This window comes from Hyperolius riggenbachi, chromosome 11 (assembly GCF_040937935.1).
Source record: "Hyperolius riggenbachi isolate aHypRig1 chromosome 11, aHypRig1.pri, whole genome shotgun sequence".
Classification (NCBI taxonomy): Eukaryota; Metazoa; Chordata; class Amphibia; order Anura; family Hyperoliidae; genus Hyperolius; species Hyperolius riggenbachi.
Window position 1 is genome coordinate 144,667,837 of NC_090656.1, and position 25,082 is coordinate 144,692,918.

The 25,082-nt window shown below is 46.6% G+C and overlaps 1 protein-coding gene across 3 annotated transcripts in view; it reads left to right on the top strand.

The window, feature by feature from the left end:
* VEGFB (vascular endothelial growth factor B) overlaps positions 1-25,082 on the top strand; it is a 582,522-nt gene that overhangs the window by 312,216 nt on the left and 245,224 nt on the right. For all 3 annotated transcript variants that reach the window (XM_068259421.1, XM_068259419.1, XM_068259420.1), the window contains exon 6: positions 18,030-18,062. In XM_068259421.1, the coding sequence (XP_068115522.1) occupies positions 18,030-18,062 (33 nt within the window). The remainder of the gene's footprint in view (positions 1-18,029; positions 18,063-25,082) is intronic.

Sequence of the window (25,082 nt, forward strand, 5' to 3'; positions counted from 1 at the left end):
CTTTCCGCAGTTCCAGCTAAATCTGTTAAAGTTGCATCAACGAACTGAGAATAACTTTGGACTAGTGTCTGATATACCTGTATATACTTGAAGGCAATTCTTTGGTTTGGCAGCGCCCCCTATTGTAGCATATCAGCAGGGTCCTAATATGGGCGAATATGAGAAGTTCACGAGGAGGCTGGAGGACAGCTCTTCAAAAAGTGCATGGCATCTTTTGCTGAGGAAAATGTATGTTGCTCATCCTGGTCATCTGTGATTTTTAAAATGGCAGGATATTGGAGAGAGAACTTTTTCTGGACGCATAGTGCGCATGCAGGATTAAAGGCTTGCCTTTGCTTAGATTTCAGCAGAATAGTCATTAAACAATCGCATAGAGTTGCCCTGAAAATCAATGGGGCCATCCAAAGCTCTGTAAGCCCGTAGTATAGCGGTTTTATCAGCAAAATCAAGATAGCGAGTCATTCTGATTCTGATTCATTACCATTCGGGGAGGACGCTTATCATCAGCATTGCGGGGAGGCCCCACTCCGTGTGATCGTTCAACTTTATATCCTTTCTTTAGGCCCAGCAGCTTGGGCAGTGTTGCAGAGGAGAACTCGTGTAGGTCTTGCTTTTACATAAGCATTGCTTCGCGCGCCACGGTGAAAAATGGGCATGGCCATGACTGGATGAGGGCAGAGCTAACTGTAATTTAAAGTGAACCCGGGATGAGAGTGATATGGAGGCTGCCATATTTATTTCCTTTTAAACAATAGGGAGCCCTGCTGATCTATTTGGCTGCAGTAGTAGTGATGTCGCAAACCTCCGATTTTCGGTTCGCAAACCCAGTTCGCGAACCTTCGCGGAAGGTTCGGTTCGCGAAAAAGTTCGCGAACCGCAATAGACTTCAATGGGGATGCTAACTTTGAAAAATAGAAAAAATTATGCTGGCCACAAAAGTGATGGAAAAGATGTTTCAAGGGGTCTAACACATGGAGGGGGGCATAGCGGAGTGGGATACATGCCCAAAGTCCCGGGGAAAAATCTGGATGTGACACAAAGCAGCGTTTTAAGGGCAGAAATCACATTGAATGCTAAATTGCAGGCCTAAAGTGCTTTCAAACATCTTGCATGTGTATACATCAATCAGAGAGTGTAATAAGAGTGCTGCTTCACACTGACACACCAAACTCACTGTGTAACGCACCGCAAACAGCTGTTTGCGTAGTGACGGCCGTGCTGGACTGGTGCGCACCGTTGCAAGAGTGCATGCGATAGTGGTTTTAAAGCCCATATGGTCGCCGGGCTGTGGTAGCTCAATGATAGAACAACAGTGACTGTCCAGCTGATCAAATTTGGTCTGACCACAATGAAGCAACGACCTTATTATCTTTTGTGTCCCACCCCCAGACACTCAAATAGCCGGCGGTCATTGCTTCATTGTGATAAGCAAGCCCCTTCACCGCGGAAAGGTAATGATCACGAAGGGGGATGGGCACATGTACATGCCTTTTGTTTTTTTGTTGCAGCCGCCCGCAGTGCTGCCAGAAAAATTAGGCAGGCATGTACACGCACCAGAAAAATTAGTGTAGTGGCCGCTGCTAGCAGCTGCCTTAAAAATTCAGGAATCCGCCTAGAGTCCTGGACCCTGTTGGTGGTGGTGGAGAAGGCAAGCGGCCTGCAGGCAGAGATGCTGTGTGCGGGGACTGACTTAGTCTTCGGTCGTGCAGTAGCCCCTTGGGATCCATTCCTCATTGATTTTGATAAAGGTCAGGTACTGAACACTGTCGTGACTTAGGCGACTTCTCTTCTCAGTGACTATGCCTCCAGCTGCACCGAAGGTCCTTTCTGACAGGACGCTTGCGGCAGGGCAAGAGAGAAGTTGTATGGCAAATTGGGACAGCTCTGGCCACAGGTCAAGCCTGCGCAACCAGTAGTCCAAGGGTTCATCGGCGCTGCTCACAGTGTCTACATCCACACTCAAGGCCAGGTAGTCGGCTACCTGCCGGTCCAGGCGTTGGTGGAGGGTGGATCCGGAAGGACTATGGCGAGGAGTTGGACTAAAGAATGTCCGCATGTCCGACATCACCCTGAGATCGCTGGAGCGTCCTGTCCTTGCCTGCGTGGACTTGGGAGGAGGAGGGTTACTGCCAGTGGTACCTTGATTGCATTGTGCAGCCACATCACCCTTAAACGCATTGTAAAGCATCATCGACATCTTGTTCTGCAAGTGCTGCATCCTTTCCGCCTTTTGTTGAGTTGGTAACAGGTCCGCCACTTTGTGCCTGTACCGAGGGTCTAGTAGCGTGGCCACCCAGTACAGGTCATTCGCCTTGAGTTTTTTTATACGGGGGTCCCTCAACAGGCTGGACAACATGAAAGAGGCCATCTGCACAAAGCTGGATGCAGACGTACTCTCCATATCCTCTTGCTCTTCCTCAGTGATGGGACGCAACCCTTTTTCCTCCCCCCAGCCACGAACAATACCACGGGAACATGGAGCAGCAGAAGCCCCCTGTGATGGCTGCCGCGGTTGTTCTTCTTCCGCCGCCTCTTCCTCCTCCACAGAAACACCTTCCTCATCACCATCATCAGAGTCTGACTCCTCTCCTTCCTCACACGACTCCTCTTCTTCCTCTTCCTCCTCCCCACTCTGTGCTGCCGCAGGTGTTGTGGAAACATCGGGTTCGGATGTAAATCGCTCCCACGACTCCTGCTGCTGTAACTGTTCTCGTTCACGCTCCTCAACAGCTGTATCCACCACTCTATGCACAGCACGCTCCAGGAAGTAGGCGTAGGGGATCAAGTCGCTGATGGTGCTCTCAGCGCGACTCACCAGTTTGGTCACCTCCTCAAAGGGCTCCATGACCCTGCATGCATTTCGCATCAGTGTCCAGTTGTTGGGCCACAACATCCCCATCCTCCCAGATTGTGTCCTTGTACTGTAATGATACAGGTACTGGGTGACGGCTTTCTCCTGGTCTAGCAGGCGAGAGAACATCAGCAGGGTGGAATTCCAGCGAGTCGGGCTATCGCAAATCAGGCGTCTCAAGTTGTTTCTACGCTGAATGTCCGCAAAGCGTGCCATGGCCGTGTAAGAGCGCCTGAAATGCCCACACAACTTCCTGGCCTGCTTCAGGACGTCCTCTAAGCCTAGGTACTTGGACACAAATCTTTGCATGACCAGATTCAGCACATGTGCCATGCAGGGTACGTGTGTCAGCTTTCCCAAATTCAACGCAGAAATGAGATTGCTGCCGTTGTCACACACCACGTTGCCGATCTCAAGTTTGTGCGGGGTCAGCCATTGCTCCACCTGTTTGTTAAGAGCAGCCAGGAGGGCTGCTCCAGTGTGACTCTCCGCTTTCAGGCAAGACATGTCTAACACTGTGTGACACCGTCGTACCTGGCAGGCAGCATAGGCCCTTCAGTGCGGGGGCTGTGTAGCTGGAGAGGAGATTGCGGCACCAGCCAAGGGGGAGGAGGATGACGACAGTGAAGATGTGGTAGCAGGCGGAGGTGGCTGGAGGCCTGCCTGCAAGCCGTGGAGGTGTGACAAGTCGGTCCGCTTCGCAGCTACGTACTCCCTGCTTGCTGCCATCGGTCACCAGGTTGACCCAATGGGCTGTGTACGTAATGTAGCGGCCCTGCCCGGGCTTGGCAGACCAGGCATCCATGGTCAGGTGGACCCTTGACCCAACGCTCTTCGCAATAGATGACACCACTTGCCTCTCAACTGCACGGTGCAGTTTGGGTATGGCCTTTCGTGAAAAATAAGTGCGGCCTGGTATCTTCCACTGCGGTGTCCCAATGGCCACAAACTTACGGAAAGCCTCCAACTCCACCAGCTTGTATGGTAATAGCTGGCGAGCTAATAGTTCCGCCACGCCAGCTGTCAGACGCCGGGCAAGAGGGTGACTGGCAGACATTTGCTTCTTCTTCCGCTCAAATACTTCCTTCACGGACAGCTGGGTACTGCTGTGGGCAGAGGAGAAGGAACCGCTCAAGGGAAGAGGCGGTGTGGAGGAGGGTGGCTGTGAAGGTGCAAGGGAGAAAGCGGATGAAGACGATGCACCTGAAGGAGGAAGAGGAGAAGGAGGGTGGCTTGTCTTTTGGGTGCTGCTTTTCCTCAGGTGTTCTTGCCATAGCTGTTTGTGCCTTGTCTCCAGGTGCCTTCGTAAGGCACTTGTCCCTACGTGAGAGTTGGCCTTTTTACGGCTCAATTTTTGCTGGCAGAGACAACAGATGGCTTTGCTCCGATCTGAGACACACATGTTAAAAAATTTCCAAACCGCTGAGCCCCCCTGGGTTGATGGCGCTACGGTGGCATCAGCAGCTGACGTTGAAGGGCATGTTGGCTGGCTGGCCATAGCTGGCGATACATGGTGCTGGACACTGCCCCCAGCTGTTTCTGAGGATGAACTCCCTCTGCTTCTATCATGGAGTCGTCTCCTCCTACTCCTCTCTGACTCCCCCTCTGAACTGTCCCCCTGGTCATCTCCTCTACTGGGAACACAGAGCCGGCCTTTGGGGGGGGCAAGTGGGGCAATCGCCCCAGGCCCCGCACCTAAAGAGGCCCCGCGCTGCCACATACTACCAGCGCCGGTCTGCCTATGATGCAGCTTCAGCAAATTGCTTCACATGACAACAGGCAGAAACCGGAAGAGAGTGAGGCTGCCAGAGTGAGGCTTCCCGGCATGCCACCCCGCCAGCCTGGATGCCCTTCCGGCAGCACACATGGATTTTCTTTTGCAGGGCTTATCCTGTGGCTTGCTGTTAGATGGCAAGGATCCAGCCCCCTTGCCTGCGCAGAGACAGCCAGCCACTAAGGAGAGAGCAGCGGCTCTTTTGAAATACTAAAGGCTGCAGAGGATTCCAGTCCTGCCTGGTGGTGTCTGCAGCTTTCCTACCGAGTGTCCTTTCTCCCCTAATCACTTCTAGCCTCTTGAAGGTCGAGGGGACAGGTACACTGGCCGTGCAGAGAATGAGATCACAGGCACTCTCCTTCCGTGCAGACATTAGCTACAGGCTCTCTCCAGTGGTAAGCCGACACCTCTTCTCTCTCTCTGCATTTTTCTCCTGTGCCAGCCCTGATAACACTAGCCAGCATCTCTCTTTCTCTTGTATGTGTGAGTGTAACCCTTTCACTGCTGGTGTGGATTTAGCTTGTTGTAGCACTGACTCTTGCATACATTTATTTAGGTATTTATATAGCGCCAACATATTACGCAGTGCTGTACAGAGTATATTGTCTTGTCACTAATTGTCCCTCAGAGGGGCTCACAATCTAGTCCCTACCATAGTCATATGTATATATAGTGTAGTGCATGTATCATAGTCTATGGCCAATTTAGGGGGAAGCCAATTAACTTATCTGTATGTTTTTGGGATGTGGGAGGAAACCGGAGTGCCCGGAGGAAACCCACGCAAACACGGGGAGAACATACAAACTCCTTGCAGATGTTGACCTGGCTGGGATTCGAACTGGGGACCCAGCGCTGCAAGGAGAGAGAGCTAACCTCTATGCCACCGTGTTACGCATCTATTTTCTTAATAGCACTGAGCACTTTAAAGTGTACCAGAGATGGGAGAAAAAAAGTTTTATACATACCTGGGGCTTCCTCCAGCCCCATGCGCATGGATCGCTCCCACGCCGCCGTCCTCCGCTGCCAGCAACTCCAGTACTGGTCCCATAACTTCCTCCAGTCGCGGCCAAGAGACGTGCGCTCTCTACGTATCTCTCCGGCAGCAGTGCAGTGGACAGCGACTTGGTGAGTCACCTGACCGAAAGAGGGGCGCTGCGGGGGACTGGAGGTTTGCTGAGTGATCATCGCTCAATGACAGTGCAGGCACAGGGCAGCTGCAGGGGCAGGTAGAAGCCCCAGGTAAGTTAAGCTTGTTTTGTTTTTTACTTATATTAAGGTTCCCTTTAAAAGCCTGTGAGTGTGGTCCTACAGTATGTCCTACACTTATGGCTCTAGGCCCCGCATACAGCACTCGCCCCAGGTCCCGCGTACTCTAAGGCCGCCTCTGTGGGAACATACGTGGTATCCGTATAATCATCATCATAATCCTCCTGGCCAGCTTCGCTTTCCTCAGACACCTCCTCAACTGCACCAACTTCAGGTGGTTCATCATCCCCCTCCTCACACGTTACGTCCATACTATTGCCACCTAACTCAGACGTATGAGGTGGTGTACCTGTGCCTTCTTCTTGTTGTTGCAGTAGTGGCTGTGAATCAGTGATTTCACCACCACCAAATAACTCCTGCGAAGTGTCAAATGCAGCAGATGTGGTGCTTGTACTAGCGCTGGTGGCACTGGCTGCGGGAGATGAGGTCTTCTGTGTTAAATACTCAACCACGTCCTCACAATTTTGAGAAGTGATGGCACGTGCCTTCTTCTGAGCACTGTATTTTGGGCCAGGTCCGCACGAAATCACAGCAACACCACCTCGCACAGACCTGCCAGTGCCAGGTGGCCTTCCTCTGGGTCTGCCTCTACCTCTTCCTCTACCTGGTTTGTCCATTTTGTCCACCTCGAGGGGATGCTAGGTATATGCAGTAAGCTGGGTTCACTCAACACAACAGGTAGTTATATGCAGTGAGGTGGGTTCACTGAACAGTAAAGGTAGTTAGATGCAGTGAGGTGGTTTCCCTGAACAGTAAAGGTACTTAGATGCAGTGAGCTGGGTTCACTGAACACAACAGGTAGTTAGATGCAGTGAGCTGGGTTCACTGAACAGTAAAGGTACTTAGATGCAGTGAGGTAGGTTCACTCAATACAACAGGTAGTTAGATGCAGTGAGCTGGGTTCACTGAACAGTAAAGGTACTTAGATGCAGTGAGGTGGGTTTACTCAACACAACAGGTAGTTAGATGAAGTGAGCTGGGTTCACTGAACAGTAAAGGTACTTAGATGCAGTGAGGTGGGTTCACTCAACACAACAGGTAGTTAGATGCAGTGAGCTGGGTTCACTGAACAGTAATGGTACTTAGATGCAGTGAGGTGGGTTCACTCAACATAACAGGTAGTTAGATGCAGTGAGGTGGGTTCACTGAACAGTAAAGGTACTTAGATGCAGTGAGGTGGGTTCACTCAACACAACAGGTAGATGCAGTGAGGTGGGTTCACTGAACAGTAAAGGTACTTAGATGCAGTGAGATGGGTTCACTCAACACAACAGGTAGTTACATGCAGTGAACTGGGTTCACTGAACAGTAAAGGTACTTAGATGCAGTGAGGTGGGTTCACTCAACACAACAGGTAGTTAGATGCAGTGAGCTGGGTTCACTGAACAGTAAAGGTACTTAGATGCAGTGAGGTGTGTTTACTCAACACAACAGGTAGTTAGATGCAGTGAACTGGGTTCACTGAACAGTAAAGGTACTTAGATGCAGTGAGATGGGTTCACTCAACACAACAGGTAGTTAGATGCAGTGAACTGGGTTCACTGAACAGTAAAGGTACTTAGATGCAGTGAGGTGGGTTCACTAAACACAACAGGTAGTTAGATGCAGTGAGCTGGGTTCACTGAACAGTAAAGGTACTTAGATGCAGTGAGATGGGTTCACTCAACACAACAGGTAGTTAGATGCAGTGAACTGGGTTCACTGAACAGTAAAGGTACTTAGGTGCAGTGAGGTGGGTTCACTCAACACAACAGGTAGTTAGATGCAGTGAGCTGGGTTCACTGAACAGTAAAGGTACTTAGATGCAGTGAGGTGGGTTTACTCAACACAACAGGTAGTTAGATGCAGTGAGCTGGGTTCACTGAACAGTAAAGGTACTTAGATGCAGTGAGGTGGGTTCACTCAACACAACAGGTAGTTAGATGCAGTGAGCTGGGTTCACTGAACAGTAATGGTACTTAGATGCAGTTAGGTGGGTTCACTCAACATAACAGGTAGTTAGATGCAGTGAGGTGGGTTCACTGAACAGTAAAGGTACTTAGATGCAGTGAGGTGGGTTCACTCAACACAACAGGTAGTTAGATGCAGTGAGGTGGGTTCACTGAACAGTAAAGGTACTTAGATGCAGTGAGATGGGTTCACTCAACACAACAGGTAGTTAGATGCAGTGAACTGGGTTCACTGAACAGTAAAGTTACTTAGATGCAGTGAGGTGGGTTCACTCAACACAACAGGTAGTTAGATGCAGTGAGCTGGGTTCACTGAACAGTAAAGGTACTTAGATGCAGTGAGGTGGGTTCACTCAACACAACAGGTAGTTAGATGCAGTGAGCTGGGTTCACTGAACAGTAAAGGTACTTAGATGCAGTGAGGTGGGTTCACTCAACACATCAGGTAGTTAGATGCAGTGAGCTGGGTTCACTGAACAGTAAAGGTACTTACATGCAGTGAGGTGGGTTCACTTAACACAAAGCTAGGTATATGCAGTGATGAGGTGGGTTAAGTAAACACAACAGGTACTGGGTATATGCAGTACTGGGTAGTACAATGTGCAGCTCCCTGTCACACACACAGGTAGTCACTGAATGTGCTGGGCTGCTGGCAGTGGCACACACACACTATCAATTAGCAAGGCTGTGCATGCAACAAAAGTGTCAGTTTGACACACAGAAAAAAAAAGTACGGGATGAGCTCTGAAAAGAGCTGTTGAGGGGTGCTATAAAAGCAATAATAATCAGCCAGGAGCAAGCTAAACAGCCAAGAACCTAACTACCAGTAATCTGTCCCTAGAAGAACAAGTCTGCAGCAGCTGTCCCTAGTCTGTCTCTAGCAGGCACAAGAGTGAGGCTAATGGCCGCCGGAGCCTGCCTTATATAAGGGGGGGTGGGGCTCCAGGGCTTAGTGTAGCCTGAATGGCTACAATGTGCCTGCTGACTGTGATGCAGAGGGTCAAAGTTGACCCTCATAGTGCATTATGGGGCGAATCAAACTTCCGCAAAAGTTCGCCTGGTGCAGGCGAACGCGAACCCCCAAAGTTCGCCTGGAACCGTTCGCAGGCGAACCGTTCGCAACATCTCTAGTTTTGCGTCATTGTCATGCTGAAATGACCAGTAGTGCCCAAGGCCAAGTTTCTCTGCAGACTGCCTGATGTTGTAGTTGAGAATTCTCCCACAGCTGAACTCTGGTCCCCTACCTCTCGTGTCCCTACCTCTCCCTCTAGATTGTAAACCTTGGGGCAGGGTCCTCCTCCTTTTGTGTCCTACCTGATCATGCACCTCCATTACTGTGCACCCATGCTATGCATTTGAGTGAACCTAACTTGCCTTATCTCCATGCTCCCCTCCAGTGACTGACTAAGCATTACCTTGTACTCATACTGTGCTGTGTGATCTGGTTTTCTTGTATTCCTGTATTGTCATATTGCTGTTTGTCACCCCTAAATATTGTCTGTAACCTAAATTAATGTCCAGTGCTGCGTAATATGTTGGCGCTTTATAAATACAATAAATAATAATAATAAAGTATTGCTCTTTTTTCAAGGTGTCATTCACTGTGATTAGGTTCCCTGGTCCATTGGCTGAAAAATACACCGAAAGCATTAGGTTCCCAGCACCATGTTTGACAGTGGGGATGGTGTTCTTTGGGTTGAAGGCTTCTCACTTTTTACACCAAATGAAGGATTGGAATCTGCCTTGAGACATTGCCACCAGCAGAGCCCAGATTCACCAGGATGGCCTTAGTGGTGATCCTTGGATTCTTTTTCACCTCTCCCACTATCCTCCTGGCCAGCACTGGTGTCACTTTTGGCTTCCGACCACATCCTCTGGGATTTTAATACTTTGCACTGTAGCCACTGGAACTTGAAAACATTCAGAAATGACCTTGTAGCCCTTTCCTGACTTGTGAGCAGCCACAATGCGGATCCATAGGTCCTCACTGAACTCCTTTGTCTTTGACTGCAGAGAGCTGCGGTTTTTCACCTGTTGAGTTGATTAAAACAGTTGTTCCCAATTAATCAGGGTAATTAGGATGCTTTAGAACAGCTTGGACTATTTGGAATGGTATAGAACCTTGGATTTTCCCACAGACTGTGAATGTTTGTGAAGGGTATGAATAATTTTGGACTGGACACCTTTTGCTCAAATGTAAATAAAAGCAAATAATTTTTTTTGTTCCACAATAACCACCCTGGCGTTCTATTAAGATCGCCAGGGCGGCTGCGGGAGGGTTTTTTTTTAATTAAAAAAAAACTATTTCATGAAGCCAACTGATTTTCAGTTGGCTGCATGAAAGCCCACTAGAGGGCGCTCCAGATGCGTTCTTCTGATCGCCTCCGGCGACCAGAAGTAACAAGGAAGGCTGCAATGAGCAGCCTTCCTTGTGTCGCTTACCTCGTCGCCATGGCGACGAGCGGAGTGACGTCATGGACGTCAGCCGACGTCCTGACGTCAGCCGCCTCCGATCCAGCCCTTAGCGCTGGCCGGAACTGTTTGTTCCGGCTACGCTGAGCTTAGGCGGCTGGGGGGAACCTCTTTCGCCGCTGCACGCGGCGGATCGCCACGCTGCAGCGGCGATCAGGTAGCACACGCGGCTGGCAAAGTGCCGGCTGCGTGTGCTTCTTTTTATTTCATGTAAATCGGCCCAGCAGGGCCTGAGCGGCAGCCTCCGGCGGTAATGGACGAGCTGAGCTCGTCCATAACGCCAGGAAGGTTAATGCCTCTTGTACATTGTCTTATTATCTTTTGGGAGACACCTATGTCATTCCCTGTCAAAAAATTACTTGCATAACGTCTTGTTTAATGATAAGTGCCCTGCAACTCTTCATGGTCCAAATGGATGGAGTGGTGGATGGTTGGTCAACAGCCACCACATCCCAACAAGGCTTGACCTGTTAAGATGTTTTTGATTGAAATTGCTTTTTATTCCAGTAAATATGACCTCCTAATACTGCAAATTCAACAAATGACCATTTTCAGTTCTTTACGACCTATATAAAATGTTTTGAAACTCTGTTATGCGTAATAATTTGGATCAGTGCATTTAAGTTTTTTATGTTTGAAAAACATATATTTATTATTAGGAGGTCCATTACACTCATGGTGTAATGATCTGCTCAGCTTTCTGCACAGACAGACAGCTGTTTGACCATTCCTTAAGTCTGAGGGCTGCAGGTCTCTGGAAAAGAGACCTGTCTTTGCTTTGCAAGTTTCAGACCTACTCTGCTGCTGAGGAATTTGCATACATTCATTATGCAAATTGCCTACTTGCCTCCTTTGAAGGCTGGCAGTATAAATACCATGTTTTCCCAGAATCCTTTGCTGGTCATCTTAATGGTTTGTTACTGCTAAATACTCCTAGAGTGTCAGCCTTGCCTGTTTGTCAAAGATTATCTTAGAGTAATTCTTGGGACTGTACTAGGCATTCCCTCTAGTGCAGTCAGATTGTATTATCTGTTTTGCCTGTACAGTCTTTGTGTCTCGATTACCTTGTCGCCAGCGGCGGTCGACAGGGAATCGTTCTGTCTGTCTGGGGGTGCTAACCAGAGCAGCGGTTGCTACTGGTAGCCCCTTCTGTTCATCTGTCTGGATTGCATTAGCCCTAATGGTAGTGGCAGTGCTTCCTTCTGTGTCTCGATTGCTTTGTTGCCAGCGGCGGTCGACAGGGAATCGTTCTGTCTGTCTGGGAGTGTAGGCCAGAGCTGCGGTTGCTGCTGGCTGCTCCATCTGTCTGGATCGCACTTGCCCTAGTGGTAGTGGCAGTGCCTCCTTCTGTATCTCAGCCTTTGGGGTGTTAACCAGAGCAGCGGTTGCTACTGGTAGCCCTTCTGTTTATCTGTCTGGATCGCACTTGCCCTAGTGGTAGTGGCAGTGCCTCCTTCTGTATCTCAGCCTTTGGGCTGTTAACCAGAGCAGCGGTTGCTACTGGTAGCCCTTCTGTTTATCTGTCTGGATCGCACTTGCCCTAGTGGTAGTGGCAGTGCCTCCTTTGTATCTTTGCCTTAGGGGTGCTAGCCAGAGCAGCGGTTGCTACTGGCAGCCCCACCTGTCTGTCTGTCTGTCTTGTCTGATACGAACGCTTGCTGTAGACTCGGTGAGGTAACCGTTTAGCAAGCGTTCGCGTTCTCTATTTTGTGTTTGTGTGTCATTGGTTAGTTAGGGTGGCACGCTTATCACTGGGCGCCTAACGCGCGGTGATCGTGCAGAAACGCGTTCGCTGTTGCGAATGAGTGCGGTGTTCGCGTTTAGCTAGCATTTGTTATTTTCCTTATCTTCTCATTGTTGTTTGCTGTTCCTTTGCTGCTCTCATGCTCTGTCCTTCTCAGTCTGGTGTCTGTTGGCGATCGCCATTCTTGCGATTGCATTCGCGCTTTCTTTCTGTTGATGTGTGTTCATCATCGCTGGGGGGCGACTAGATTAGTGAACACACATTCTGTCTGTCCCTGTGCTATTTCTCTTGAGGGCTATTCAGCCCTGCTTAATCCTGCTCGTACAATTCCCATCTGGCATCTGTGGCTGTGCAGAGGCTGTGCTCATCTGCACTCCACAGCTCCATCTGCTGGTGGGAATTACCCTCTACTGGTGCATTGCACCTAACCTGGGTTCTCCCAATTACACGTTTGTGGAGGATTTCCGCCGTGTCAGCGCATGTCTGGTGCGCTGACCATGGAAACAATTCCGCAAATGTTACACATGGTCCATTATACTCTGATGGTTGATTACTCAAAAATTATGCTAACCTCCAGTTGCATCAACTATTTAGGGAAATAAGGAAAAAATATGATTTGCATGATAATTTGGAGCGAGGTATATGTGTATATACAGTGGGTTGCAAAAGTATTCGGCCCCCTTGAAGTTTTCCACACTTTGTCATATTACTGCCACAAACATGAATCAATTTTATTGGAATACCACATGAAAGACCAACACAAAGTGGTGTACACATGAGAAGTGCAACGAAAATCATACATGATTCCAAACATTTTTTGCAAATAAATAACTGCAAAGTGGTGTGTGCATAATTATTCAGCCCCCTTTGATCTGAGTGCAGTCAGTTGCCTATAGACATTGCCTGATGAGTGCTAATGACTAAATAGAGTGCACCTGTGCGTAATCTAATGTTAGTACAAATACAGCTGCTCTGTGAGGGCCTCAGAGGTTGTCTAAGAGAATATTGGGAGCAACAACACCGTGAAGTCCAAAGAACACACAAGACAGGTCAGGGATAAAGTTATTGAGAAATGTAAAGCAGGCTTAGGCTACAAAAAGATTTCCAAAGCCTTGAAAATCCCACGGAGCACTGTTCAACGATCATTCAGAAATGGAAGGAGTATGGCACAATTATAAACCTACCAAGACTTAAAGCAATGCATTTTGTCGCCATGCATTGATAAATATAATAGAAATGAGATATTCCTGAAAAGCAGTCCTACCAATGGGACCGGCAACGCTAAGCCAGAACACATGATGGAAGAGGAGGTACAGGAGAACAAGGCCACGCTTTGTGACACAATCCAGGCCTTGCATGAGGACAAAATGCATGCTTAAAGTGAACCCGAGGTGAGAGTGACATATGACAGAGGCTGCCATATTTATTTCCTTTTAAGCAACACCAGTTGCCAGGCATAGACCCTGAACAAGCATGCAGCAGATCAGGTGTTTCTGACAATAATATTCGACCTGGCAAGATTACCTGCATACTTCTTTCTGGTTTAATTCACACACCACTGCGTCCAAATAGATCATTTTGGCTGCCAGGTAACTAGTATAGTTAAAAAGGAAATAAATATGGCAACCTCCATCTCATTCTCACCTCAGGTTCACTTTAAACCAATGCATTTTGCCGCCATGCATTGATAAATATTATACAAAGGAGATATTCCTGAAAAGCAGTCCTATTCCTATCTGGGACCGGCAACGCTAACCCAGCACAGATGTTTATGGTGCTTGGTCGGGGGGTGTTGCGAAGTCGGTTCCAATCCACAATTTATTCATTTTTATTTGTGTCAGACGGTCTGCATTTGCTGTGGAGATGCGGTTACGCCTATCTGTAACGATGCCTCTGGCAGCACTGAAACAACGTTCAGACATAACGCTGGCGGCAGGGCAAGCCAGCACCTCTATTGCGGACAGTGCCAGTTTGTGCCAGGTGTCTAGCTTAGAGACCCAATAATTAAAGGGGACTGATGGATCGTTGAACACAGCTACGCCATCTGACATGTAGTCCTTGATAGGGATGTTTGCTGGATTCCGCGGAATTGTAAATTCCGTGATTCCGGCCGGAATTTGGTCAATTCCGATTCCGATGGTCGGAATGGAATTGCTATAGCTATAAAACAGAATTCCGCGGAAAATTGTAAAATTCCGCAGAATTTTACGGAATTCAAATTTATTTCCTCACCTAACCTTTACCTGATCCTCCTTCCTTCCTTCTCCCGGAGGGAGGAGGGTCTCATCTTCCAGGGAATTGTACTATTTCAAAAGCCAGCTTACATACCATGACTGGCAATTGAACCCAGGTCTGAGTGTGGGGTAGGTAACTCACTTAACCACTATACCACCAACAACACTACATGCTGAAGCCAGCCTAGCATGTAACATTATGATATATCAAAGAGAAAAATTAGCTTGCTTAATCCACGGAATTGAACTATTTCAAAAGCCAGCTTACATACCGTGGCTGGGAAATGAACCCAGGTCTCAGTGTGTGGTAGGTAACTCACTTAACCACTATACTCCCAACAACACTACATGCTGAAGCCAGTCTAGTATGTTCCATTATGATATATCAAAGAGAAAAATTAGCTTGCTTAATCCACAGAATTTTACTATTTTAAATCTGTGATTTCCAGCGGAACGGAATTTGCTCTTTCCGATCATCCCTACTACCATCAGAATGCCGTCATCCCAAAGCTCACCAGTGTGACAATTTTTTTGTAGTGTGTCTGCCTCTGGCAACAGCAAAACCATTTGCAACCTGTGCCAGAAGACACTGAGTCGTGGAAAGTCCAAGTCCCTCCTAGGTACAATTGTTTTGATAACGCTCCTGAGCTCCAAACACTCACCTAATGGGAGCAACACATCAGGATAAGCAACACCCTAAGTTGAAGCCACCCTGCTCCTGGTCCAGCTTGTTCAGCACGTCACCCTCTTCTGTCCTTGTCCTTTTGCAGCCACCCTCCACTCCGCCTCTCACCTTCAGCAGTTTCTGCTCATCTGCCCACAGTCAGGTTTCTGTGAAGGAAATTTTTGAGTGTAAGAAGCCACTGTCACCCCCTTTTCTGGCGTCTGACAGCTGGTTGTCGGAACTGTGAATTTTTTCCAGAAAGGCAATCCCCAACCTGTACCATAATGTGGAAAGCCAAGTCGTGGCATCTCTGGCATACAGTGTTGGGCAAGGGTCCATCTGACCACTGATACCTGGTCTGCAAAGCATGGCCAGGGCAGGTATATAGGTATATGGTGTATAGGTATAGGTATATATATATATATATATAGCAAAAATCTATTAACCCTTCGCACTCTCGCATGCAAATGTTCAAACAAATGCATTCACAAATTCACTCATCCAGGCACAACTGTTATCCCTACAGCTAAGTTAAAAGCCGAGGTTTTAGTTCACAGAATAATGCATTCTTATGCTTAGTCACCTATACTGCGCAGAAGTACCCAGGTAAACATAGGTGTCCTAACTCTGGCCCTGTAACATGCATAGTGCAAACACATTCATTGCATCAAACCTATCAATGGATCAGGAGCACACATCCTGACGTCCTCTCCTGGGACAGACAGTGCATCTTACCAATCGCACAAGGGAGCTAACGTTATGTGTCCATGTGCACCATGCGCATACACCAGCATAAGCTGTGTGCATGCTGACAAACACATACAGGGGATGGAGGGAGTGCACTGAATTAGACCCTAGCCACAGGGGTCAGTAACAAGAAAAAAATACATATATCTAGGCACATATAACTAGAGGCGCTGTGCCTGGATATATGTATTTTTTTCTTGTTACTGACCCCTGTGGCTAGGGTCTAATTCGGTGCACTCCCCCCTTCCCCTGTATGTTTGTCAGCATGCAGACAGCTTATGCTGGTGTATGTGCATGGTGCACATGGACACATAACGTTAGCTCCCTTGTGCGATTGGTAAGATGCACTGTCTGTCCCAGGAGAGGACGTCGGGATGTGTGCTCCTGATCCATTGATAGGTTTGATGCAATGAATGTGTTTGCACTGTGCATGTTACAGGGCCAGAGTTAGGACACCTATGTTTACCTGGGTACTTCTGCGCAGTATAGGTGACTAAGCATAAGAATGCATTCTTCTGTGAACTAAAACCCCGGCTTTTAACTTAGCTGTAGGGATAACAGTTGTGCCTGGATGAGTGAATTTGTGAATGCATTTGTTTGAACATTTGCATGTGTGAGTGTGCGAAGGGTTAATAGATTTTTGCTGTTTTCTAGCCACACCCCCTTCAGCACCTCCTTTTCCTTAATAACTTATTTAACGTCCTAACTAGAGGCGATGTGCCTGGATATATGTATTTTTTTTCTAGGTATATATAAATATATATACCTATACAGCACATTGGGTAAATCTGCTGACCGCTGGCAAGCATGGAATGCGTGGCTCTGCAATGGAGTTGTTGACACCACCACAAATGGCAGGCAGGCCTGCTGCCACCTCCTCTTCTCCTCCTACTCCTCCTCCATTCTCTTTGCTATCGCCCTCGGCTGAGTCTTCCTCTGCTGCTGCTGCTGTGCCATCCTCTACAACTGCACAACCCCAGCTCCCCAGGCTTATTCCACATCCCAGGGCAGCTACAGTGCTGCAACAATAAAACAAATTCTAAATAACATTAACATTATTTTCCTAAAATTATATTTGTATGTGTAAACCTGCACATACATGTGCAGATCCAAGTCATCACCTATCTTGTCAGTGTCACTCCCCAGGGAAAACAAACATTGATTTTCTTTTTATTATTATTACATTTTCAGGGTAAAATGTATAGGCCATGATATTGTCTGGCCTCTGCTACAGTGGCTGCAACAAAATTATTTTTTTTTTCAAATTAAATTTGTATGTAAACCTGCACCATTATGTGTTGAACCAAGTCATCACATCTCTTGTCAGTGTCACCAGGGCTGAAAAAAAACAGTTAAAAAAAATTGAATGTAAAAATGTGTATCCATGACATCCATTGCAGACCACAGGCCTGGCTGCATGGTCGGGTAACTAGACCTCCTAGACATGGTGACTAGACCTCCATGAAAGTCAATATAAGTGGGAGGGGTGATCATTAGGCTACCAGAGATATCAATAAAAGGAGGAGAGGGACCACTATACTACCAGATAAATCTAGAAGGAACTGGGGCGTGTCACCAGGTAGAACTATAGGGGGAGGAGGGACTACTGGACTATCAGTGAAAATAATAATGAGCACCTCTATAAGGGGGAATTTTGGCTAACTGTATAGGGCCACAGCAGAGGGAGCACTATATGGGGCACACATCACAGGGCCCATCTAAAGGGAAAAGCAGCACAGTTACAGTGATCATTATGCATATAAAAGGTTCTGATAGAGGGACACTCGTGGATGTTTTATAATGGGCAGACACTTTAATAGGGTCAACGTAAGGGATACATGTGCAATAGATGTTTGTAAAAGGGGGACCAGAATAGTGGGGGATGCAGTGGAATTATTAAAATAAATCTACTGCATAACCATAACCATTTTAAATAATAAATAAATAACGTAATAAAATAGACAATTATCACCACCATTAACCTCTTTTTACCCATTTTTATCATTAAAATATTTGTATTATTTTTATACCTCAAGGTGAAAAGTGCACACGCATAAAAAATACACCTACATTTCAGATCAGATCAAATCACCATACATGCTTTGCTGGCAGCAACATAATTTGAGTTTTGTGTTAAATCGGTCAAATAGCCAAATGTAATTTGTGTTTTTTAACTATAGTAGCAATAATGGATGAACACTGTAAAATTATGTGTTTTTCTATTGCTTTCTTCATTTACCAAAGTAAAATTATACCTGAATATATATTTTTCATACTTGTTAAACTTTGAATATAAATGCTATATTTCATTGTTTTAATGTTTTGCAGGCCCCGTAACATTGACACAGTGCAGTTTAAAAGGTACCACTTTTAGTTATAACTATTGTATATTTTTTATATTTTCTCTGCAATGTGTTTCCATTGTAAATATATTATGTATGCTACACTTTTATAAATACTGCAGAAGGTTTAGAATTAGGATGATACCATTTTTGGCTTACTCAATAAGTGTTAGCATTACAAAAATATGACTTCTGTTCATCCTAGGTCTAACTTAGTATACCTGATCTTATGTGAAAAAATGTCTCACAGGACTTTATTTGTGGGAAACCACAACATCAGAATAAACATGCACAGGTTAAAAATTAACATTAATCAATCTTATGTTTCTGTAGCCTAATGCTGGGAATACATTTTACGTTTTTCGCGTTCGATTCTGCACGCAATCTATTAGCCATTCGATTTTCCGCTCAATCCTCTTATCTTCGTTTTTCTTATCTTTTTTCACTTTCACTTCTATGAGAAATCGAGCGGAACAGAATACAGCGGAAAATCGGACATGTCGGAATTTTATCATCGATGGCATCTATCGGAACCATTCTTCGCAAAAACGTAACGTGTATTTCCAGCATAACATTTCAAGGTATAACAAAATTGACCTCAGGCTACTATACATACTGGGCTTGATTCACAAAAGCGTGATAACTCAGTTATCATGCCTAAAAGCTTTGCACATGCTAACTAGGGTGCTAAGTAGTTAGCACGTGCAAACTACGGTGCTAAGTAGTTTGCACATGCCAACCAGGGTGCTATGTAGTTTGCACATGCAAACTATGGTGCTAAATAGTTTGCACGTGCTAACTACGGTGCTAAGTAGTTTGCACGTGCTAACTACTTAGCACCCTAGTTAGCACGTGCAAAGTGGCTTTTCACTGGCGTGCTAACACTTTGCATGCTTTAATGAATCAAGCCCACTGTATGGCTGACTCAGCTTCAGAAGGATAAAGTTGTAAAAAATTATCCAAAGGTCATAGATCACAGTTTTTATGCTTATATGATTTTAGCTGAATTTAATGTAGACATCTCCTTCCAAAATGTTATTGAATCTGCTTTGCACTGAAGCGAAAAAAATTGATATAATGAATTGGTTGTGTAGTACGGATAATTACTAGAACATTAGTAGCAAAGAAAATATTCTCATATTTTTATTTTCAGTTATATTGTGTTTTTTATAACATTGCATCATTCTCTAATATTTGCAGTTTACACACTACTCAGCATTCTAAATGATTTTACAGAGCAGGCCTGTTAACTATTGAAGTGCCCTCTGGAGAGAAAAAGAAAATACAGAGACTGACAGTTGAGATAATAAGCCTCAGAAGACAGAGCTCTCTGTGACTGAAAGTCGTGGAGCTCAATGGCTCTTTTGCATAGATAAGAACTGGAGTTTCTTAACTCTTCCTGTACTGGAAACAATATTAGACTTACAGTATGTCTCTGCTCCTAATGTTTTATTTCTTAGCTGTACTACACATACAAATCATGATATCATAATTTTTTTTAGCTTCAGTGTCTCTTTAAAGCACCCTTGAACTGTGCTTAAACCTGTAGCCTTTTACTTACCTGGGGCTTCTTCCAGCCCAATGAAGTCTGTGAGGTCCCTCGGTGTCCTCTGGTATCCTTCGTTCTCCCACTGGTGAGTTTGTAAGATCTTCTATCCAAACACAAGTCATGCCAGTGCATGCGCTACCCCCTCCACGCACCCATCTCAATTGCTCTCCCCTCACCGAGAGCATTCTGCACATGCATGGTTCATTCTTTTGAGAACCGAACATTCTCAATCACGCTCCCGGCTGTGGGAGCATGATTGAGAAGGGTGCTCAGACTGAGCCACACATGCACAGTTGGAGCAACTCATGCTCATGTTGCACATCTTACGGATCCACCAGTGGAAGAACAGAGGGGATCCAGAGAATGCTGAGGAACCTCATGGACTATGTCACTGGAAGAAGCCCCAGGTAAGTAAAAGGCTACACAAGGTGGGCTAAAAAAAAAGATTAAAAAAAAGTAGGCTTCCTGATCCGCGGGGCTGAGCGGATCAGGTAGCTGCAAAAAACGCCGCTCCCGTGGGCCTCAATGGCCCACTTTCACTTGCATGATCTCTGGGTCACAGCGCTGCACTGAGAGACTGTGTGTCTCTCATAGCATGCAGAGAGGCGGGGGAGTGGCAGGAGGCGTGGCCAGGGAGAGCGGCCCAGTGGCAGCTCAGGAAACCCTGCAGGAACGCCCCTGGTGGGCGTTTTAAACAGGGAATTCCTCTCCCCGTGTTTACCTCTGAGTTAGCAACAAATCTTGTCACTAAACTCGGGGGGCTATAGTGCGGCAGTGGACATGGCTCTGTGTCCCATCTGCCCCCAAAGATCCACCTCGGGTTCTCTTTAACCCCCTTGCCATTCCAATTCTGTCGGCAAGGGGGCGGCGCAGCACTTTGAAAATTTTTTTTTTTATTCATGTAGCTAGCCTGGCGCTAGCTACATGATAGCCGCTGACAAGCGGCATCCTCCTAGCTACTTCGATCGCCGCCGGCGATCTTTGCAAGCAGGAAATCCCGTTCAGAATGCGATTTGCCATGGCGACGGGGCGGGATGACGTCGGGACGTCAGAGGGAATCCCAAACCATCCCTCAGCGCTGCCTGTCACTGATTGGCCAGGCTGCGCAAGGGGTCTGGAGTAGGGATGCTCATTCGGATTCCCCGGAAATGCAATTTCCGAAATTCCGATCGGAAATTGCATTTCCGCATTGGAATACGGAAATCGGTAATGCAAGTGCCGTAGGCGGATTTCCGCCGGAAATCGCGGAAATATCCACTGGAAATCGCGGAAATTCCACCCGACTTTAACATCGATTTTCTCAAAAACTATAAGGTCTTTTTACAAACTTTTTTTTTGCATCTTGTTCACAAGATTCAGTTTAAGAAACCCTGAAAATTTGGTGTATCTAGGACTTAAGGGGGCTTTGCTATTAACCGCTAAAATCGGTGGATTTTTACTGTAATGTAAAATGCAGAAAATCTGCATCTGCCTGTTTTCTGCATTTTACATTACAGTAAAAATCTGCCGAATTTAGCGGTTAATAGCAAAGCCCCCGTAAGTCCTAGAAACACCAAATTTGCAGGGTTTATTAAACAGAATCTTCTGAACAAGATGCAAAAAAAGTTTTCAAAAAGACCTTATAGTTTTTGAGAAAATCGATGTTAAATTCGGGCGGAATTGGAATGCGGAAATTGGAAGCGGAATCGGTAATTGGTACATGACGGAATGCGGATTTACCGCGGAATCGGAAATTGGCATTCCGACCATCCCTAGTCTGGAGGGGGGGGGGGGGGGGCGGCGCGGCTGAGCTCGGGATAACCGGCAAGGAGGTTAGGCACAGTTCAGGTGTGCGTTAAAAAGTTTATTTTATTTATTTCAATTTAGGATCCCTTCCAAAGTTAATAAGTAGCTGTGAATTGCACTAGGTGAGAGCTTGTAAGTCTTGTTAGGCTTGTCTTGTAAGTCTTTAAGCCGACTGAATTGTAGTAGGGATGAAGTCCACACACTTCCAGGTTAGAAAAGTCCAAAAAGCTTTACTGACGAATCCTAGGCTAGACACAGCATAAAAACGGCTGGAGTGTCCTTACTCATAGCCTTAAAAAACTGACATCTTGACAAGGCATATGTACTCTAAGTAACTCCCCCCTTTAGGGTGTGTGTCTCAAAGGGACAATCAAGCATTTGAAATTTAAAGGACACCAAGCCTTATACATAGTCAATGGTTAAAACACATTTAGGGCTCAGACAAACTATAAGCGCTTTTCTGAGCACTTTTTGGCCTACAGAGCTTTTGAGAGCTTTTTGAAAAACGCTCCAATTGATGTACATTAAATAGCTGTGAAACCACGCAATTTTAGTGCGATCAGGATTTTACCACAATTAATGTAAGTCAATGGGAGCATTTTTTAAAAAGCACTCAAAAATCTCTGGAGGCAAAAAGTGCTCAGAAAAGAGCTTATAGTGTCTCTAAGCCCTTATACAGATTCTTTATTTGAGCTAACAAAAATATATAGGTGTGCAAAAAGAGACTATAAATTAAAAAGATATCAGTAAATACAATTCAAATCCCACCTTGCATTTAAACCACCAGAGTTCCTGGTGGCAAGTTGCAAAATCCAAAAAGCTTCTCGCATTAACAATTTCCTATCTGACAGGGGTCATGACTTTTTCTAAACCCTGGAAACCAAAGCCCTGCATATCATTGCCTGTAGTGTTTAGCCGCATTATGCACCATTATAGTGTTCCAGAATTCTCTGCCTTAAAGGACTTACGAGGCGAAAATGCCAAAAAAAGTAAATTACCTGCCTCATCTTTTATGGCACGGAGGACGCCGTCCGCGCCCTCCGTGCCGATCAGCCGGGTCCCCCCGCTCATTAGCCCCCCGGGCCGGCTGCCGACCCCACGGCCCGGGTCGGGCTCTCCTGCCACCCGCAATATGGCCGCTTCCTTTGGCCGCGGCTGCGCAGTCCGCCTGGCCGCGAGTGCGGCTGCGCAGCTCTAGGGCCAGCCCCCCTGATCCACGCTACGTAGCTACGTAACTTACTTTTTTTAGCATTTTCGCCTCGTAAGTCCTTTAAAGGGCAGGTAGTGCTGCGTACATATTGTAGCCAGGCTACTTTACGCACAGGTAATTACATAGACAACTGACTTAGTATTGCAGTTAATGAACTGCCGTAAGGGAATTGTTTTGCCTTTGGCTGTTGAAATAACATCACTAGGAAGCAATGGCAGAAACAATATTTGCATGATACGTACCCACATTTATATCAGCGTCACTAAATCAATAATGTTCCCTGGAAGATGAGACCCTCCTCCCTTCGGGAGGAGGGTCTCATCTTCCAGGGAATTGTAGTATTTTAAAAGCCAGCTTTTGAAATACTACAGGAGGAGGGAGTGAGGGATTACACTTCCTGATGTTGTAAAGTAGTGTAGGCCTGCAACTAAACATTCAATGAGATCTCTGACCTTAAAACACTGCTTAGTATAAAATCCCGAATTTTTACTGGGGCTTTTGATGTGTATTTCAATCAACCATGTCTAGCTCTAGGTATTAGACACCTTGAAACATCGTTTCTATCATTTTTCTTGTCAGCAGAAAAGTTCGCCTCCCCATTGAAGTCTATTGCGGTTTGCGAAAGTTCGCGCGAACCTAACCTTTCGCGAACCAAAAATCGGAGGTTCGCGACATCTCTATTCACCACGGCAAGGTAACGATCACAAAGGGCAATTGACACATGTACATGCCTTTTGTTTTGTTGTTGCAGCCGCAGTGCAGCCAGAAAAAATAGGCATGTACACACACCAGAAAAATTATTATAGCGGCCGCTGCTTAATAATTCAGGAATCCACCTGGAGTCCTGGACCCTGTTGGTGGTGGCAGAGAAGGCAGTCAAGCGGCCTGCTTCCAGGGATGCTGTGTGGGGACCGACTTAGACTTGGGGCAGGCAGTCACACGGCGTGCATGCAGAGATGCTGTGTGTGGGGACTGACTTAGTCTTCAGGCAGGCCTGATCGTGCTTTGCAGACCAGGCATCCATGGTCAGATGGACCCTTGACCCAACGTTGTGTGCCAGAGATGACACCACTTGCCTTTAAACATCACGGTACAGTTTGGGTTGCCTTTTTTGAGAAATAATTGCGGCCAGGTATCTTCCACTGCGGTGTGTGGCTTTGCTTTTGTGTGCTGCTTTTCCTCAGGTGGTCATCCCATTGCAGTTGTGCTTTTTCATCATGTGCCTTCGTAAGGTAGTTGTCCCTACGTCTTTCCACGGCTCAATTTTCAGTGGCAGAGAGTACAGATGGCATTGCTCTCATCTGAGGCAGACACACAAAAAAATTTCCACACCGCTGAGCCCTGGGATGATAGCACTTTGGTGATGGCTGCTGTGGAGTGTTAAGTGGGGTGCCAGAATCAGAGCAGGAGGAGGAAGATATGTCATGCTTCCGTGCGGAAGCTGAGGAAGATGAGGCGTTCTGTGTTAAATAGTCAACTACGTCCTCACAATATTGGGGGTTGATGGCATGTGTCTTCTTCTGAACACTGTACTTTGGTCGAGCGCCACACAAAATCACGACAGCACAACCTCGAACAGACCTGCCGGGTGGTCTGCCTCTCGCTCTGTCTCTGCCTGTTGTTTTGTCCATACTGTATTGGGGGGGTCAAGTGAAAGCTATGCACTGACTTGACTAATACAATGTGGAGTCACACAGGTGCAGTGAAAGGCATGCAGTGACTGCTATATAAAACAGTGTGTGGTCACACAGATGCAGTGAAAGGTATGCAGTGACTGGTATATAAAACAGCGTGCGGTCACACAGATGCAGTGAAATGTATGCAGTGACTGCTATATAAAACAGCGTGCGGTCACACAGATGCAGTGAATTGTATGCAGTGACTGCTATATAAAACATCGTGCTGTCACACAGGTGCAGTGAAAGGTATGTAGTGACTAGTATTGTAATACAATGTGGAGCAGTCACTCTAGGCACTGAATGTGCTGGGCCTGGCACAGTATAGCAATTAGCAAGAACCAGCTGCGACAGACAGGGCTGTATATGCAGTGTCAGTGGGGCACACAAAAAAAAAATAAAAACACATCACAAGAACATTAGCTCTCAAAAGAGCTGTTTTGGTGGTGCTTTTCAGCAACAAATATCAGCAAGGAGCAAGCTAACAAGAGTCTAACTAAGCTTTCCCTATCTCTGCAGCAACCTCTCTCCCTTCTCTCACTAAAGCAGCATACAGAGTGAGAACATGGCCGACGCTGCTGCCTTATATAAGGGGGGCTCCAGAAGGGAGTGCAGCCTGATTGGCTGCCATGTGTCTGCTGACTGTGATATTATAGAGGGTCAAAGTTTAGCCCAATGATGTAATATATTGGTCGAGTCAAACCCGCATAAAGTTCGCGATTTGATGCGAACACGAACCTGCGTTGTTCACGCAAATAAGTTCGCATGCGAACCATTGCGGACATCTCTAGTAGGCAGTAGAAATCTGACAGAAGCAAC